Source organism: Cucurbita pepo, chromosome LG08 (assembly GCF_002806865.2).
Source record: "Cucurbita pepo subsp. pepo cultivar mu-cu-16 chromosome LG08, ASM280686v2, whole genome shotgun sequence".
In the NCBI taxonomy this organism is placed as follows: Eukaryota; Viridiplantae; Streptophyta; class Magnoliopsida; order Cucurbitales; family Cucurbitaceae; genus Cucurbita; species Cucurbita pepo.
This window is the reverse complement of record NC_036645.1, coordinates 64,683-80,738: the sequence shown is the minus strand read 5'-3', so window position 1 is coordinate 80,738 and position 16,056 is coordinate 64,683. Positions and strand designations below refer to the sequence as shown.

At 36.3% G+C, this 16,056-nt stretch overlaps 2 protein-coding genes across 2 annotated transcripts; both read right to left on the bottom strand.

Moving 5' to 3' along the window:
- Positions 1-113: 113 nt before the first annotated feature.
- Positions 114-3,748, bottom strand: LOC111801151. The gene is made up of 2 exons (XM_023685143.1): positions 3,331-3,748; positions 114-796 (listed from the first exon to the last, which is right to left on the bottom strand). The coding sequence occupies exons 1-2, from the start codon at positions 3,648-3,650 to the stop codon at positions 364-366; spliced, it is 753 nt and encodes a 250-aa protein (XP_023540911.1). The 5' UTR covers positions 3,651-3,748; the 3' UTR covers positions 114-363.
- A 2,365-nt stretch (positions 3,749-6,113) lies between these two features.
- LOC111801194 (threonine--tRNA ligase, mitochondrial 1-like) lies at positions 6,114-16,028 on the bottom strand. Its single transcript, XM_023685200.1, has 19 exons — positions 15,611-16,028; positions 15,285-15,522; positions 15,133-15,192; positions 14,382-14,471; positions 13,554-13,628; positions 12,423-12,551; positions 11,800-11,889; positions 11,513-11,601; positions 11,345-11,441; positions 11,176-11,262; positions 10,224-10,308; positions 9,859-9,953; positions 9,647-9,679; positions 9,420-9,506; positions 7,566-7,658; positions 7,248-7,469; positions 6,906-6,977; positions 6,626-6,697; positions 6,114-6,420 (listed from the first exon to the last, which is right to left on the bottom strand). Exons 1-19 carry the CDS (start codon positions 15,886-15,888, stop codon positions 6,325-6,327), a joined length of 2,088 nt encoding a protein of 695 aa, XP_023540968.1. The 5' UTR covers positions 15,889-16,028; the 3' UTR covers positions 6,114-6,324.
- Positions 16,029-16,056: the final 28 nt, after the last annotated feature.

The following is a 16,056-nucleotide window of genomic DNA, read 5'->3' as shown; positions in this document are numbered from 1 at the left end:
TTTTCTTTTTCTTTTTCTTTTTCTTTTTAATTTTTTTTTAAAATTTTATTATTATCATTCAACTTCTTCTTTTGGTGTTTCTCTTTGAAAATACAAATACAAACAAATTTCACGCATAATTTAATTTTACTCGACCTTACTAAAGGCACACCAAAATGAATGAACAAAATGTGGAGATTTGTTCATGCTTAGTTCCCTTTCCTCGGCACTCTAAACAACAATACGAGTGGACATTTTTCTTTGCTCCCTCTCAACTTGGAGATTATGTCTTGTGTTGTAACACTGATGAAGATTATAATAAAACCTCCGGGACTCATAAATCAAAAGCCGAAAATGTCTTCAGAAAGAAAAGAAAAAGTATGACTACAGTACTTTGGTTTTAGATGGGTCAACAGTAGAGGAACTTTCAGGCACTGCGAGTCCAGTAGAGTACTTTTTAATCCTCCAGGAAATAAGAATGCTGGATCCAATACCAAGTACAGGAAAAATGTATGACCATATCTGAGATTTCTGAGACCCAGAGGCTGAAGCAACTGCAGCACCAGCAAGACTGCCTATTGACGTATTCTGAAGTATCATTGGCAAGCATCCCATCACAGTTGGCACCAGAAAATCTAGAAAGAACCCCACTTTGGTTGCAGCAAGAGCATAGTTTATAACGTATGAGGGAATTGGAGAAAAGCGGGCAAGAAGGACAAACTTCCAACCATCTTGCTCTACTCCTCTACAAAGAAGATGGAAGTATTTATTCCTCTGGGCCCACTCCATAGCTGAACTTGAATTCCTAAAAAGTAACCTGAACAAAACATGACCTTGGATTGAGATGTTGGATAATAGAAATTCATAACACCAGACACTTCAAACATTTCAGGACATGTTTCTAGATGGGGCAACAACTTATAAATTAAGTATATAGAGCAATGAACTTCTCAAACTGCCTTCCAACTCATTTTTTTTCATCACATCATAAAATTCCTCTGTTTTCTGCTAAAATTGTAAAAGAGTGCCTTTTTTTCCCCTCAAGGTGGGTCGGATATAAACACCAACTTGCAGGTAAGGAATTCGCTGCTCTTCAGCATCCATTCAAGGATGCTCGCCACAGAAAAGCTCATCAATGGAGGGACTCCTGTCTTTTCAAAGATCAGTGGTTCCCCTGCCTCTAAAATCCGTGTTTTTAGGTCTCTTTCAAAGGAAACGAATCCTTGGTAGCTGCTGGACAAGGCTATTTGGAAGTCTAAAATTCCAAGATCGGTTGGACACTAGCAACAAAGAGTGGAAAATGTTTCCTCACTATATTTTGTCCATAAGTTTGTGCTCCTTTCATAAAATATCATTAGATGACTAGCCTCACCTCTACTTTCATGGCTCCTTTGAAGCTACAAGTTGGGGAAGTTATTTAATCAATTTAACCTCCATTGGTACTCTAAAATGAGGGAGGTGTAACTATAGGAAGTAAAAATATTAGACAGCTTACACCGAGATATAGTTTGGTAAACAACATTGTCGAAGAGTTTTGTATAAGTTTGGGTTTTTTTCTTTGATTTTTTTCTTTCCACATATTCCAAAAGAAAGCCACGATGAGGCTTTTCCATAATAGGGCTTTTGCATTCTTGAATGAGTGGTACATTAAGGCCATGTCCAATAGATCCTTTACCTCCCTAGGAAATGCGAGATGTCATCTGAATACACTGAGAATCATTGTCCAAAAATTCTGAGCGTATGTGCATTGCATAAATAAGTGGCTTTGTGATCCGTTTTCTTTCCTGCATAATGGACACCAATATGGCGAAAGAGTAATGTAAGACATTCTTTTTTGAAGATTTTTGCTTGTGCTAATTGGGCTTTATGTGCTATTTCCCAAAGGAAAATTTTCACCTATTTAGGGTGATGTCCTTTCCATATTGTTTTTGCTATCGTGAGATTCATTGCTTCTACTTTCCCCCATGTCCATCATGAAGGATTTTGTAGAGAAGACCCCGTCAGCGCTAGGGAGCTAAGTCAGTAAGTCTGCTTTGTTTGACAATACCACTAGAGCAAGTTCAAGGCTTAATTCGGCCCATTCCGTTGCTTCATATCCTTTAAATTCTTACCACGGTTCAAGTCCCGAAATTCGTTAACAACAATCCATGTTTCTTTGATCGTAGCTTTTTTGCTATGAGAGAGCTTGTACAAAAGTGGATACGGCAGGACCAGCATGGTGTTTTCAATCCATGGGTCAGTCCAAAATGATGTGCTTCCTCCATCACTCACCGATGAGGTTTTAATGTTTCTTTATGTACTTCCAAGGCCCTTTTGCAAATGATGGAAGGGTTGATTTTTGACTGATATATGAGTATATTTAGCCTTTATAAGATTTCTCCATAAGACATTTTCTTGATGATGATATCTCAATATCCATTTTGCGAGGAGAGTCTTGTTCCTCTTCTTTATCGAAAAAAGACCGAGGCCTCCCTTTTCTGTTGAGAGGTTCATAAAATTCCGTCGAACAAGGTGTCAGCCATCTTTCCACAAATAGTTTCCACAAATAGTTTCTAAATAATCTTTCTATATCCGAAGTCACTTTTTGTGGCATTTCGAATAGAGAAATGCATTAAGTGGGGAGGTTGGATAATGTGGTTTGTATTAGGGTGAGTCTTCCCCTTTATAGATCAAGCAAAGATTCTTTGTATAATGCTATCATGAGTTAACCTTGGAGGTTGTGGTTTTAAAGAAATTAAAGGGTGTTTAAAGATGTGACTTGAGGGGCCTAGTTATATACTTATTCTCTAATTGGTGCACTTTATCCAAAAAAAAAAGTTCGAACTACACAACATGGTGATGATCTATTCCACAACATGGTGATGATCTATTCCACAACATGGTGATGATCTATTCCACAACATGGTGATGATCTATTCCAATTGGGGCAAATTAGGATTTCTCATCTCCACTTTTGTACAGTTTGTTTAGTCAATACAGAGTAGAATTCTCATAAAAAAAAAAAAAATTTAACAAAACAGAACAGCTTACAACAAATAGTAAGCACCAACTATTCTCTCAACAATGTGGAACACAAGAAATATAACAAAACTTCAATCCTAATCAACTTCTATCCTCAAATACAGCATCAGGGAAAAATAATCCATTTCAGGGAATCCAACGTAAAATTGTAAGATAAGACATATAAAATCCCCAATCAACAAACATATCTAAAACTACAGCAACAAAATTCCGAACTTAATTCCATACCATGAACACACAATTTCACATCAGAGAACGTCGGAAGCCTTGCATAATCTCAGTATTGAATAAGAGGAAATCAGACAAGAAAAAGGAAATGTTAGAACAAACCTGCCGATCCAGAAGGAAAGGGAAGCCCCAAGCACCTTGGCACAGAAAACGCAAATCACGGCAGGGAAGAAGCCGAAGAGCAAAGAAGCAGTGGCCTCAAAGAATACGGCGTAGGGCAAACAGAGAGCAAGTGTGAAGGTATGGATGCCGACATACGCAGGCATGGCCCATATCCCCAATCGATCGGACCATTGGTCGAACACCTTGAGAGCCGCTTCTCTGTCAATTTCCCATCCGTATAGCTTCCCTAGCTCTCTCAAAATCGCAAGCACCGCCACTACGGCGGCTAATTTGAACCACCGTCCCCACCCAGATCCCATCTTCCTGGAGATTTGATTCCGGTTAAAAACCGTTCAGGGCGGAGACTACCACCGACCACCGACCACCAAATGGATTTGGTATTTGGAAACGTGAAATGATTGTGTTGGATGGACCGTAATATTCCACACATATACAATCAATTTTGTTTTAGCAAAAAACTTACGCTGCGATTTTACAAAATTTGGATAAGGTAAAACGCCTTGTATGCCTAAGTTGGTTTTAAATGAAAACAATGTGCATTACAAAGAGTGGATTCTCGTAATCCTAAAATGATATTTTAAGACCTTTGTACATTTTTGTGAGATATTACCATTTGGTTAAAAAGGGGAATATAGTGCTTAAACCCCTCCGTAATAGATATGGATAATATTTGTGGGCATGGGCTTGGGCTTTAAGTCGAAAATAATGAAAATAATGAATATTAGTGAATATGAGTGAAGAGAATGAGTGGATTATGGATTAATGGATTTGGGATTAGAAGAGAAATGAAATGGATTTGGGATTTGGGATTAGAAGAGAAATGAAATGGATTTGGGATTTGGGATTAGAAGAGAAATGAAATGGATTTGGGATTTGGGATTAGAAGAGAAATGAAATGGATTTGGGATTTGGGATTTGGGATTTGGTCTGAAGTTTTGTTGAACCAAAAAGACGCCATTTTTGACATCTTTCCAAACGCCCCACTCTGTAATTGTACCTTTTATGAGTTAAACACCTCAGCACACACAGTCGGAGTCAAACCTCGTGCGCTTTCTCTTCAACAAAACAAGTCCCAAATCCTGACTGTTACCAGCAACTTTGACCCGCCTCTCCATTCTTCCCTGCCCTTGCCTGCCCTTCCCTTCCCTTGCCTTCCCTTCCCTTGCCTTCCCTTCCCTTATCATAAATATATTGAATCAACCTCTCATTCGTCAATTCATTCATTCCAACATGCCTTCCTGCCCTCGTTTCCATCTCCCCCATCACAACAACATCAACCTCATTCTCCCCGACGCCCATGTTCGAATCTACCTCAGCCCCATCCGCGTCTCTGACGTCTTGCTCGACTTCCCTTTTCATCTCATCTGCCGAGCCGACTCCTTCTACATCGGCCACAAGATCCCTCCCCTTTCCCCCCACCACCACCTCCAGCTCGGCCATAACTACTTCCTCCTCCCCAACCATTTTTTCCACTCCGTTCTCTCCTTCCTCACCGTCGCTTCCTTTTTCTCCTCTTCCACCAACAACAAAATCCACACCCCCTTCGACATCCAACGGACCCCCTCCGGCTGCCTTCGAATCCATCTCTCCGACGACTTCATTTCCGGATTGCTCCAACAGGGCAACCCCAAACTCCAGGAGCCACTCGGCAGAATCTGCACCACGCCGCAATTGGCTAAGGACTACACCCGCCTCGTATACAGGCGCCAATGGAAGCCAAAGCTGGAGAGCATTCGGGAGGGTGAAAAGAAAGGGAGTTCGCCGTTTCGCTTCAACAAGGGCAACCCATTTCCGTCTCTTTTAAAGCCGCCGCTGAACCCTGCCGCGGCGTTGGCGTGGACCAGATCCGCCTACCCCTTCCACCTTGCTTATAAGACTAAGATTCGCATCAAATGGAGGGCTTAATTATCTGCATTGGAAATCAGTTTTTGGTAGATTAGTCATACCCACAACACATGTGCATAATATAATATCATACAATATAACACACCCAATTGAGAATCCAATTTGTTCTTCTGAAACCCCATCCAATTCCTTTTTACGGAGCTCTTGCTGTTCTTAGTCTGTGGTTAAATTAATCATTAATCAATTTCCTGGACTTACTTATCCAAACATTGCTTTCATTTATCCTCAAATTTAACATGCTCAAATGTTTGTATGTGTTGATGCATTAAATTGAGCCTACACTATCTCTGAAGTTATTTGTAATTATATATAGCATCCTAAAGTTATTTGTAATTATATATAACATCCTAGTTTAGTAGCTAATTACTTGGATGACATAGCAAATCAAATATTATATTAATCAAGTAAATTAGTCTATTTTTTCATGTTTAGGGACAAAGTAAGAGTCAAAATCTCAGAATTTGGGAGTGAATAATTAAATGAAGTTCTAGAAGTCATCCGACAAAAAACCAACTTTTGGAACCTTCTTCTCATCATTATTAAAACCAAAACCAAAACCAAAACCCGTTGAACATGTTCTGCTTCAAACCTCCATTATGTTTCAAATTGGTATGATGTCATGCAACAACCGCGTTGACCTTCTAGATTGATTGCTCATAAATTCAATCCAAAAATTAAATACACCAAAATATATGTGCTTTCATACCTAACCAAATTTGAATGTTGAACAAAAGAATTATAATATTCTTTATTTTATTTTTTATTTTTAAAACACAAATCAACTTTTAAGTCACTAATTTTAAATTGAATTCATGCGAACTGTTACGTTTTATGTAGAATTAATGTTGATATTTCACTTTAGTAAAAAGTATTGAATTTGATTGCACAACGAGTTTAAAGGCTTATTTTATGTACATATGTATCACACAATTGAAACTGAGTAAAGAAAATCTAAGACAAAGGGTGATTTATTTTTGGTAACGAGGGGGAGCCAAACAACAATCGAGTTGTAAATGAAGGTGAGAGGCATTCCAACCTTCCTTATTTTTATTTTCAAAGGCCAAGTCTCTAATGGAAAGCTGCAACTTCTTCCTTAAAGTGTTTGAGCAGGTTCTCAATACTCATCACTGAATGGTCGCTCTTATCTCTCACCCGTACACTCACCTGCCACAACACAACAACTCACGGCTTGATACCACATTCAACTAAACTAGATAACAAAGATTCAGGCTAGTATTTGGCAAATGAAAACAACTTATCCAGGGTCTATCTAGGAAAGGTGTGTAGGACCATTCAATTTAAATGTTATTTTTTAAACGACACAAACAAGCAACCGAACAAATATTATTGTCATTGTAAGCATTGAAACCTGTTCAGTGTTAGCCTCCTCCTCGCCAACGACTAATATGTAGTTATACTGAGCCAGTTGTGCTTCTCGCACCTGAAGAAACCAAGATAATCATATCTCAAGCAGGTATCGCAAGAATTTGTCAATTTTAACTAATTATTAAATTGAGAACTCATTCATACAATGTTTTCAGTCAACATAATAGACCATGACTAAGAACGAGGAAAGTAAGAAATATTCATTGCAAAAAGGCACAAAAGCATAAACATGAATAATAAAGACAAAAGTAAATTGGACGCACCTTCTTCTGAATCTTTCGGTCTGTTGTATCCACATCAACATAATAACCAGCATGATGAATTGCATCACGCACCTATAAAAGTTAAAACAGCAAAATGGTATCGTGATCTATAAAACGTGACAGCCAGACAGGCCATGTAGACAATTCCTATGTATTGTATTACAACCAGCATTCGTAAGGGGTTCTCTACATTTACATTTACATTTAATGAAAAGAAAATTGTTTTAAGTGGTCCAATGATCTTTAGCCCGAAAATTTTGAATACTTGAACTTTGAAAGTGAGACTTAGAAAAACAGATTTGGTATTGTAAAGGAATCAAACAAATAATATTTAAGTGCTACCTTCAGTGCATAGGATTGAGATTTCTCTGACACAGGGCAAACAATTGCTTGACGCGGACTAAGCCAAAAGGGCCACTTCCCTTTGTAGTGCTCCAACAATATAGCAAACATTCTCTCAACGGACCCCAAGATTGCTCTATGAATCATAACAGGGCGTTCCCTTTTGGCCTCATCCTCTGCTGAGTAATATAAATCAAAGCGAGAAGGAAGCTGGAAGTCCAACTGCAAATAAATACGCCCATGTTGTAAAATATTTTTGTTTGCATTAGAGCCCTAGCAACAATGCGAGAAAGAAACTTGAAAATAAGTGTATAATACCTGAAGGGTTGCACATTGAAACTTTCTTTTCAATGCATCGGATACGCTAATATCTATCTTCGGTCCATAAAATGCACCATCTCCTTCATTGATCTATATTAGATGACTCATTGGTCACGGAGACACAATTTTCAATAATTTATAAGTGCTAAAATGGAGTCCAAGGACAGAGATATAAGATTATAAAAAAAAAAATTAGATAAGATAAGATACAAATTCATTAAAGAACATGAAAGAATAATTATCAAGAACATAATTCTGACAATGTTATGACTGGAAATTTGCGTGGAAAAACCTTGTTAGATTGCAAGGTAGAGTTATGCTTTAGGAAAGCATATTCAGCGAATGGCAATACGAGAAGGTAGACAATATAAGTAGAGTCGTGATGAACTAAACTGATGGATAAGCAAGAACCACAAGCAGTGGCACACATTTTCAAATATTTAAAGATGTAATAAGCAGAGAAAGAGAAGATTCTATGATCAAGCTAGAGTTTAATCATAGAATGCTGTGTTAAACACAGAGAATTCCAGTATAGCCAAATTCAATAAAGAGTGCAAAGAAATTTAACCAGAACTATATTTTAAAACCAATTATACAGTGAATTCAAAATCATGAGGTCCACACCATTATACTAGCAATTAAGTGCATCAATGGAAAACTTANCAGCAAAGGGAAAAAAATAGCATACAAGTTGAGAGTAGGGTAGGGAGAAAAGTAATGAAGATTCTTGGGCAGTTGTTAAGAAACATGCAAGGACTAGGAGTGCGATAGACCAAAGGTTAGATGTATTTAACAAAGGAAAGGAAAGAATGGAAGATAACGTGAAAAGTGCAAGCAGTGGAGTATTGTTAATGAAGAAACCAGGTTAGAAAGCACTTTATGGAAAGTATACTAAGCCCTTGTGTGTACTAGGATCAAAAGACATATTGGAGGTACCCAAGGGCCAACAGGTGCTAATCAAATAGGAACTGTCCACCAGCAGGGTCATCATGGAAGTCTTACATCCCTTGTCGTTCCAAATTACTGAGAATATAGGAAGAGAGAGTGAGGTTGGGTGGTATTTTTTTTAGCTAATAGAATTTTGGGAAGGAGAGCACAATGGGAAGCACAGGAATTATTTCGCTAAAACTTGCCTTTTCTCTTTCTAAAATTTAAAATAATAGAATAGAAGTAAACAAGAGTCACAACTCTACCAAGGTACAAGAAGAAAATGGGGGAACGCAGCAACACCATACAATTATACACATAGTCCACATACACGGGATTGTTGGTTTTGACCCTTGATCGAAGTACACCAGAACAAATAATTGAAGCAGAAAGAATAACTTGGGGAGAATGTATAAGATTGTTGAACACAACTCTTTTGTGGTAATCACTCGCACTATTGTGATCCATCAGGAAGAGATTACAAGTTCTGTAGAATACTGATACACTTTGCTTTGTCAGGGATTTGGTGTATCATACCAGTTTTCATATTTTTCAAATTTTCAATAACTAAAAAAATAACATGGGTATGAAGGCAGTATAAATTCAAATAAGATATCAGATTGACAATCGATACTCTGAACTACAATAATTTTTCACAGGAGTGCAATTTATGAAAGAATGATGAAGGGAAAATAGCATGCGTCTTAACTAATTAAAAAAATGCATCAGATAACTTCATTAGAATTCAAATTAAGTGGAAGTAAGAACAAAGGAATATTCTTATAGTGATTTTCTTTAAGAACAAAGGTAGGTAAGAACAAAAAAATGCATCAGATGCATGTGCTTTCTCATCAATTTTCTTGGATAACAAAAAAAATAATTCCGTTGATTGTTCTTAAACAAAACTATCAAACATTAACATACCGTTGATAGCTTCAGCTCAAATGTGAACCCAAAAATGTTATAAGCATATTGGATGAACTCTAGGACTCCCCTTACTTCATCTTTTATCTATATAATGAACACAGAAAAAAAAAAAAAAAAAAAAAAAAAAAAAAAAAAAAAAAAAAAAAAAAAAAAAANACAGGAGAAATTAATCTTAATAAACTCACAAGCAATAGTTGTCAGCATGTCAATTAAATAATATTAACCTGGGACTCCCTGCAGAAGATATGAGCATCATCCTGCAAACAAATTGGACTGAACTTATTAAGTAGATGGAATACACATAGAACGCCAACAAAAAAATCTCATACCTAAAGAACCAAGTTAAAGGTTAACCATAATAGACCAATGTAACAAGATGCTGACAATATATTCTAACCTAGCACAATTTCCAATATACACCAGGATCTGGACATACCTGCTGAAATCTTCTCACACGAGTTAACCCAGTCAGTGCCCCACTAGCCTCATTACGATGCAACACCCCAAAATCAGCTAACCGGAGAGGAAGTTCTGCAGATCAATAGCGAACATTAAAGAAACAATTGACCAATAGAGTATTCAAGAATAAACACACACACAAAAAAGAAAAAAGAAAAAAAAAAAAGAAAAGAAGAAGATGAACGATTACATTCCCTAAACATAGCAAGACTGCTAAGATTTCAAGTGAGTGTCAATGGAATTGTGGACAACACACTGACCAGAAGAATTTTAAAAAAAGAATACAAACAAATAAACACCGGTTGCAACTTTACATATTCGCATGGATGCACATGAACTTACCCCTATAGGAACGGACTCTATGCTGAAACATCAAACAGTGGCCAGGACAATTCATTGGTTTTAATCCAAATTCCTGCTTTTCAATCTGTATAAAAATATATAAATAAGCTCAAACCAAGTATTTCATGACCATAAACGGATAAACAAATTCCATCCACCAATGCAGGTGAAGACATGTAATGCAAATAAATCCCATGCGCTCAATAAACAATTTACAGATCCATAAACTTTAAGTTGATTTTAGAAAAGCACAAGCGTCCATGTAACTAATAATATAATTGTTTCATGAACAAAAAACTACTCCCAAGAGAAAAAAAAAACTTTTTTCATCTATAAATTTTACACAGAATTAGTAGATCTGTGGAAAGAAATTGTTTTTTAATGATTTTGAACTGGAGGAGACGAGGCTAACCCCGATTGAGGATGTTTGGCCCGGTGAACGGGAGAACTTCAGATTATTGATAACTCCATCTTCTTACATTTCTTTTCCTTGTTTACATTTATGTGGCAAAAGTAAAACCCAAACCTTCTTGTCTCTTGTTAATTGCTTTCCTTTTGAGCTTCGTTTGCCTTCAAGCAGGAAATTATTGATGATGTTGTACATTTAAACGACTTCATCACTCAAGTTTTTTGGCTAGCAAATTTTATATGAGGAAGATCTTTAAGACGAAGGGTGAATCTCTTAGGAAAATTTTGCTGGAAAACAATGCAAAATTAAGATCATGTTTCTTGAATACACTCTCCAGATGTTTTTGTAATTATATTTCTTGATATTCAAGTCAATTGGAGAGCCTTGTACGACTCTGGCAAGTTTGAAAGTATCCTCTACCTTCCTTTTCTGAAATTCTCTTTTGATTTAATATTCTTGTATTTCTTTTAAAAGAAAAAAGAAAAAGAAAAAGAAAAAAAAAAAGCAGAAATCCAAAAACTAGATATAATTCCAACGCCAAACCTCAAACAAGAACATATTCTCCTTATAATTTTCAGCGTGACCAGAAGTTTCCCATAGTTGCATATTGTACATGTTTGGTGACACAACCTGTAGAAGAACTAAAATTGTCAGGTACTATATTTATAAACATACTACAATTTCATTAGAACCAAAAACATTGGATATCAACCTCTTCATAACCTCGATCCTTATATTGAGCTCGCATAAACTCCATCAGTTTGTTGTAGATCCGAGTCCCATGAGGAAGGAAGAACCAACTTCCAGGGCTACATTAGATACGACAAGAGGATTTTAAGAACATAGTCATATGTGGCTCACTTTTAGTTAAAGTACTTACCTAAGTGGATGACAAAAGAAAAGCTCCTGCTTTGTACCCAATAATCTATGATCGTACTTCTTTGCCTCTTCAAGCAGATTGATGTATTCCTGCACAAACACAAACTTCAAAATAAGACAATGCCAACTAAAGCAAGGAACAATAAGAATGTGAAACTTAACCTTTCCAATTGTGATCAAATTATCATAGTAATTTTCAATCACAACCAAATTTTCAACATCCTCGCTGAATCAGCAAAAATAAGTTGTTTACGAGAACTAACAACATAAAGAATTTATAAAAAACACCTTTAAACGTTTTTGATCAGGATAAGATATCCCATAAACTCTTTGCAAGCTTTCACGATCTTTACTTCCCCTCCAATAGGCTGATGATGCCTGAAATTTCAAATTGTTATGTATGATGGCCTCATAAATATACACACTTGCCACATTTCATTATTAACCAAAAAAAATAAAATAATAATAATAATAATAATAATAATAATAATGATAATAATAAAGGGTAAGAAGATGGGTCATTTCCTCCCGAGAACCCAAAAAAGGGATCCAATAAGAACCCACAATCTAACTATGTAGCAAAGTAAAAAACAAAAAAGTTCTTCGTGTAGTTTTTTCCTAAGATGACTACATACACGTTCCCAAAAGCTACAAAAATCTCTATTTATCTCTTTAAAATTTGGATTGATCCTTTAAATCAAAATCAACTTTGAGAGAGCTCTCTCAAAGTGTCAGCTTTTCGCTTAAGCCACTGACCCAAGATCTCCAGAAATTCCATATTTAAATCTTTGTGCATACACCAAGCCATTCAGAACATGTAGTATAATTCATGGGTCTGAAAACATTTGTTTTCCTGAACATATCTGAATTTTTTTCCTGACTAAATATCTCGGAAGAGGTTTAAACAGTACCTTCAGACAAGCAAATGCCTTCACAAATGATGTATTTGGTATATGTGGACCACGACATAAATCAACCAAGGGACCGCATCTATAAACAGTGATAGTTTTGTCTTCTGGCAAATCACTGATGATTTCAACCTGAGTAAAGTCATTCATAAATAGGAACAGAAGAATGTCAGTCCTCAATTATCAGATGAACAGCAATTTTTTAAAGATATTCGATTGCCTTGAATTTATTGTCAGAAAACATTTCAAGAGCTTGTTGCCTTGAAACTTCAATGCGCTCAAAAGGTTGTCTCTCCTGAAAATTTAAAAGAAATAGATCAAATTATTCCTTTGATAACAAGAAGTATCATCTGTAATGATGATGTTCCATGCATGAAACATAGATCTTTTGTTTCTTTTATGAATAACCATTCATTGAGAAAATGAAAGATGCATGAAACCAGATTATTGAATGCTTTATTGGGAAAAATATTCGAGTACTTCATTTCGAGCCAAAATAAAAGTCACTAATACAGTCAGTGAATAAAAAGATAATAAGCAAGCAATGCTAAAGTTTAGGAAGCAACAGATATGTGCAACGTGATTCTAGCTTATCATACATTTCGATATCAATTGTCAAATTATTGATTCACTACTAGTTCCGAAAAATTGGAACAATCAGAAGGTTAGTTTACTAGCACTGAATCTTTACATTCTTTATAACAAATGAAGCTAAAGTTAACTAGGGTAAGAGTGAGGACTCTCTAGCATAGCATTTCCACATACAAAATTAGTCCCAAAACCTTAGTTGTTAGGCCTTTACAAATGTGAAAGACTGAGATTACAAACAACACCAGTCCTCACCCTCCTAACAAAAACTAATAAAGAAAGAAAGAAAGAAAGAAATAGTGGTGGACGTTCTTTATATAGTTATTAACATCCTTCTTCCACGTGTAAATACATGGAAATATATATATATATATATATATATATATATATATATATANGGGACCGCATCTATAAACAGTGATAGTTTTGTCTTCTGGCAAATCACTGATGATTTCAACCTGAGTAAAGTCATTCATAAATAGGAACAGAAGAATGTCAGTCCTCAATTATCAGATGAACAGCAATTTTTTAAAGATATTCGATTGCCTTGAATTTATTGTCAGAAAACATTTCAAGAGCTTGTTGCCTTGAAACTTCAATGCGCTCAAAAGGTTGTCTCTCCTGAAAATTTAAAAGAAATAGATCAAATTATTCCTTTGATAACAAGAAGTATCATCTGTAATGATGATGTTCCATGCATGAAACATAGATCTTTTGTTTCTTTTATGAATAACCATTCATTGAGAAAATGAAAGATGCATGAAACCAGATTATTGAATGCTTTATTGGGAAAAATATTCGAGTACTTCATTTCGAGCCAAAATAAAAGTCACTAATACAGTCAGTGAATAAAAAGATAATAAGCAAGCAATGCTAAAGTTTAGGAAGCAACAGATATGTGCAACGTGATTCTAGCTTATCATACATTTCGATATCAATTGTCAAATTATTGATTCACTACTAGTTCCGAAAAATTGGAACAATCAGAAGGTTAGTTTACTAGCACTGAATCTTTACATTCTTTATAACAAATGAAGCTAAAGTTAACTAGGGTAAGAGTGAGGACTCTCTAGCATAGCATTTCCACATACAAAATTAGTCCCAAAACCTTAGTTGTTAGGCCTTTACAAATGTGAAAGACTGAGATTACAAACAACACCAGTCCTCACCCTCCTAACAAAAACTAATAAAGAAAGAAAGAAAGAAAGAAATAGTGGTGGACGTTCTTTATATAGTTATTAACATCCTTCTTCCACGTGTAAATACATGGAAATATATATATATATATATATATATATATATATATATATATATTAATTAATTATATGAAATAAATGGTGTAAACTCGTCAAGGGAAAAGAGAAAGAGCAATACCGATACAGCCTTCAGTGCACCAGACTCAATTTGCTTGAAGTGATCATCATTCAAGCATAAATCATCATAAAAAGCATCGTAATAGAATCCCTGTCATGAAAGTCCATTAATCTGAGTAAACCAAACTACAAGCATAAAAATTAGAGGGAAGTTACATACGGTGTTGAAACTCTTAACACCCCTATATAAGTCAACTGGACAATGCAACAAAAAGTTTATCCCAACTGCCAAAGCTATTCCCTTTCAAGTTACGATAATGTAACTTATTTCAGCAATTCGATCACTACCTGGAAAGGCTTATGTGGGAGAAATCAACACTGTGGACTGTATTCAAAAGCATTCTTCCTTCTTAAAAAACCGAACCAACCAGTTCGACTTTTTTCTATTTTTGCTTATTTGGACATTTGTTCAATTTCATACACCAAAAGATAAAAGTCACCAATTCAATTCACAATTTAGCCAAAAAAAAAAAAAAAAAAAAACTAAGGAACTAAATCAATGATCACCCCTAACTAGAAAGGAAAGATCATCTACACCACAGAAAAGATGATCGAGTATACAATCACAAAATAATTCTAGATCTTTTCCTCCGAAAGATGTTGGATCCTTCATCGAAGGTGAAGGACCTTGGCACTTTTTCCGTTGGACAACCAAAATAGCAATTACTAAGGTAATTTTGGTCACGCTTAATAATAGATGATTTTCACTTGCAGAATATCTTCTCCCCCATTTCTTTTAATACTACACATACCTCTCCTCTAGTGGTACAGGGTCCAATGCAAAGCTTGCAACCATACTCCATCTCAAGCGACTAAACCCGGAAAAACAACACAGTTGAAACGGTGTTAGGATTGAAATTAATGAGTTCAGATTGAGTGTATGAAAATAGATGGGGCTATCAACCTGTCCAAGTATATGAGCGCTAGAATGCCAAAAAGTGTCGCGCCCTTCATCACTTTCGAAGGTGAACAGCTTAAGCTCACAATCATCTTCAAGCGGCCTGCTCATGTCCCATAGAACTCCATCAACTTGCGCAATCAAAGCGTTCGCAGCCAAACTTTTCGAGATTTCTCTAGCAACATCTATTGGCGCTGTTTGCCATTTCTTACCCTCCTTCACCGTCCCATCCGGTAAGGATATCCTAAAAAGCAAAGAACCAAGTAGGATTCGGAATTCAAATAATACAAGCATAGGCTATCCATTTCCATATTTTCTAACGTCATACTAACTCGATTGGATCAGAAGGAAGAGAACACCGGTCAGCAAGTAGCTTTGCCTGTATCGACTGGAAAAGCTGAACACGCTTAGGAATGACGGAACTGAGGTAGTCGTCATCTTTGGGGTGCTGCACCGCCATTGAAGCTAGAGTAGCGGGCGACGAGGAAGCTTGTGTCTCCGCTGCTGTTGGGTGTACAGCTGATGAGAAAAGGCGGAGAGAAGTTGCAGAGAGGAGGCGAGCGGAGGATGAAACTGGTTTACGGCCAATGGGAGGGCATAACAACAGCATAGGCAGATGAAGTTGGAAGGTTTACGAAGGGGTTTCGGTGTTAAACAAAAATAGCATCCACAGTGAGCAAGTTTTTTGCGTTGGCGCAACAAAGACCTGCAAAATGAATCGAAAGAGACAGGAGTAAGAGAAACAGAGAGGGAGAGAGAGGTTTGAAGGAGAAGGGAC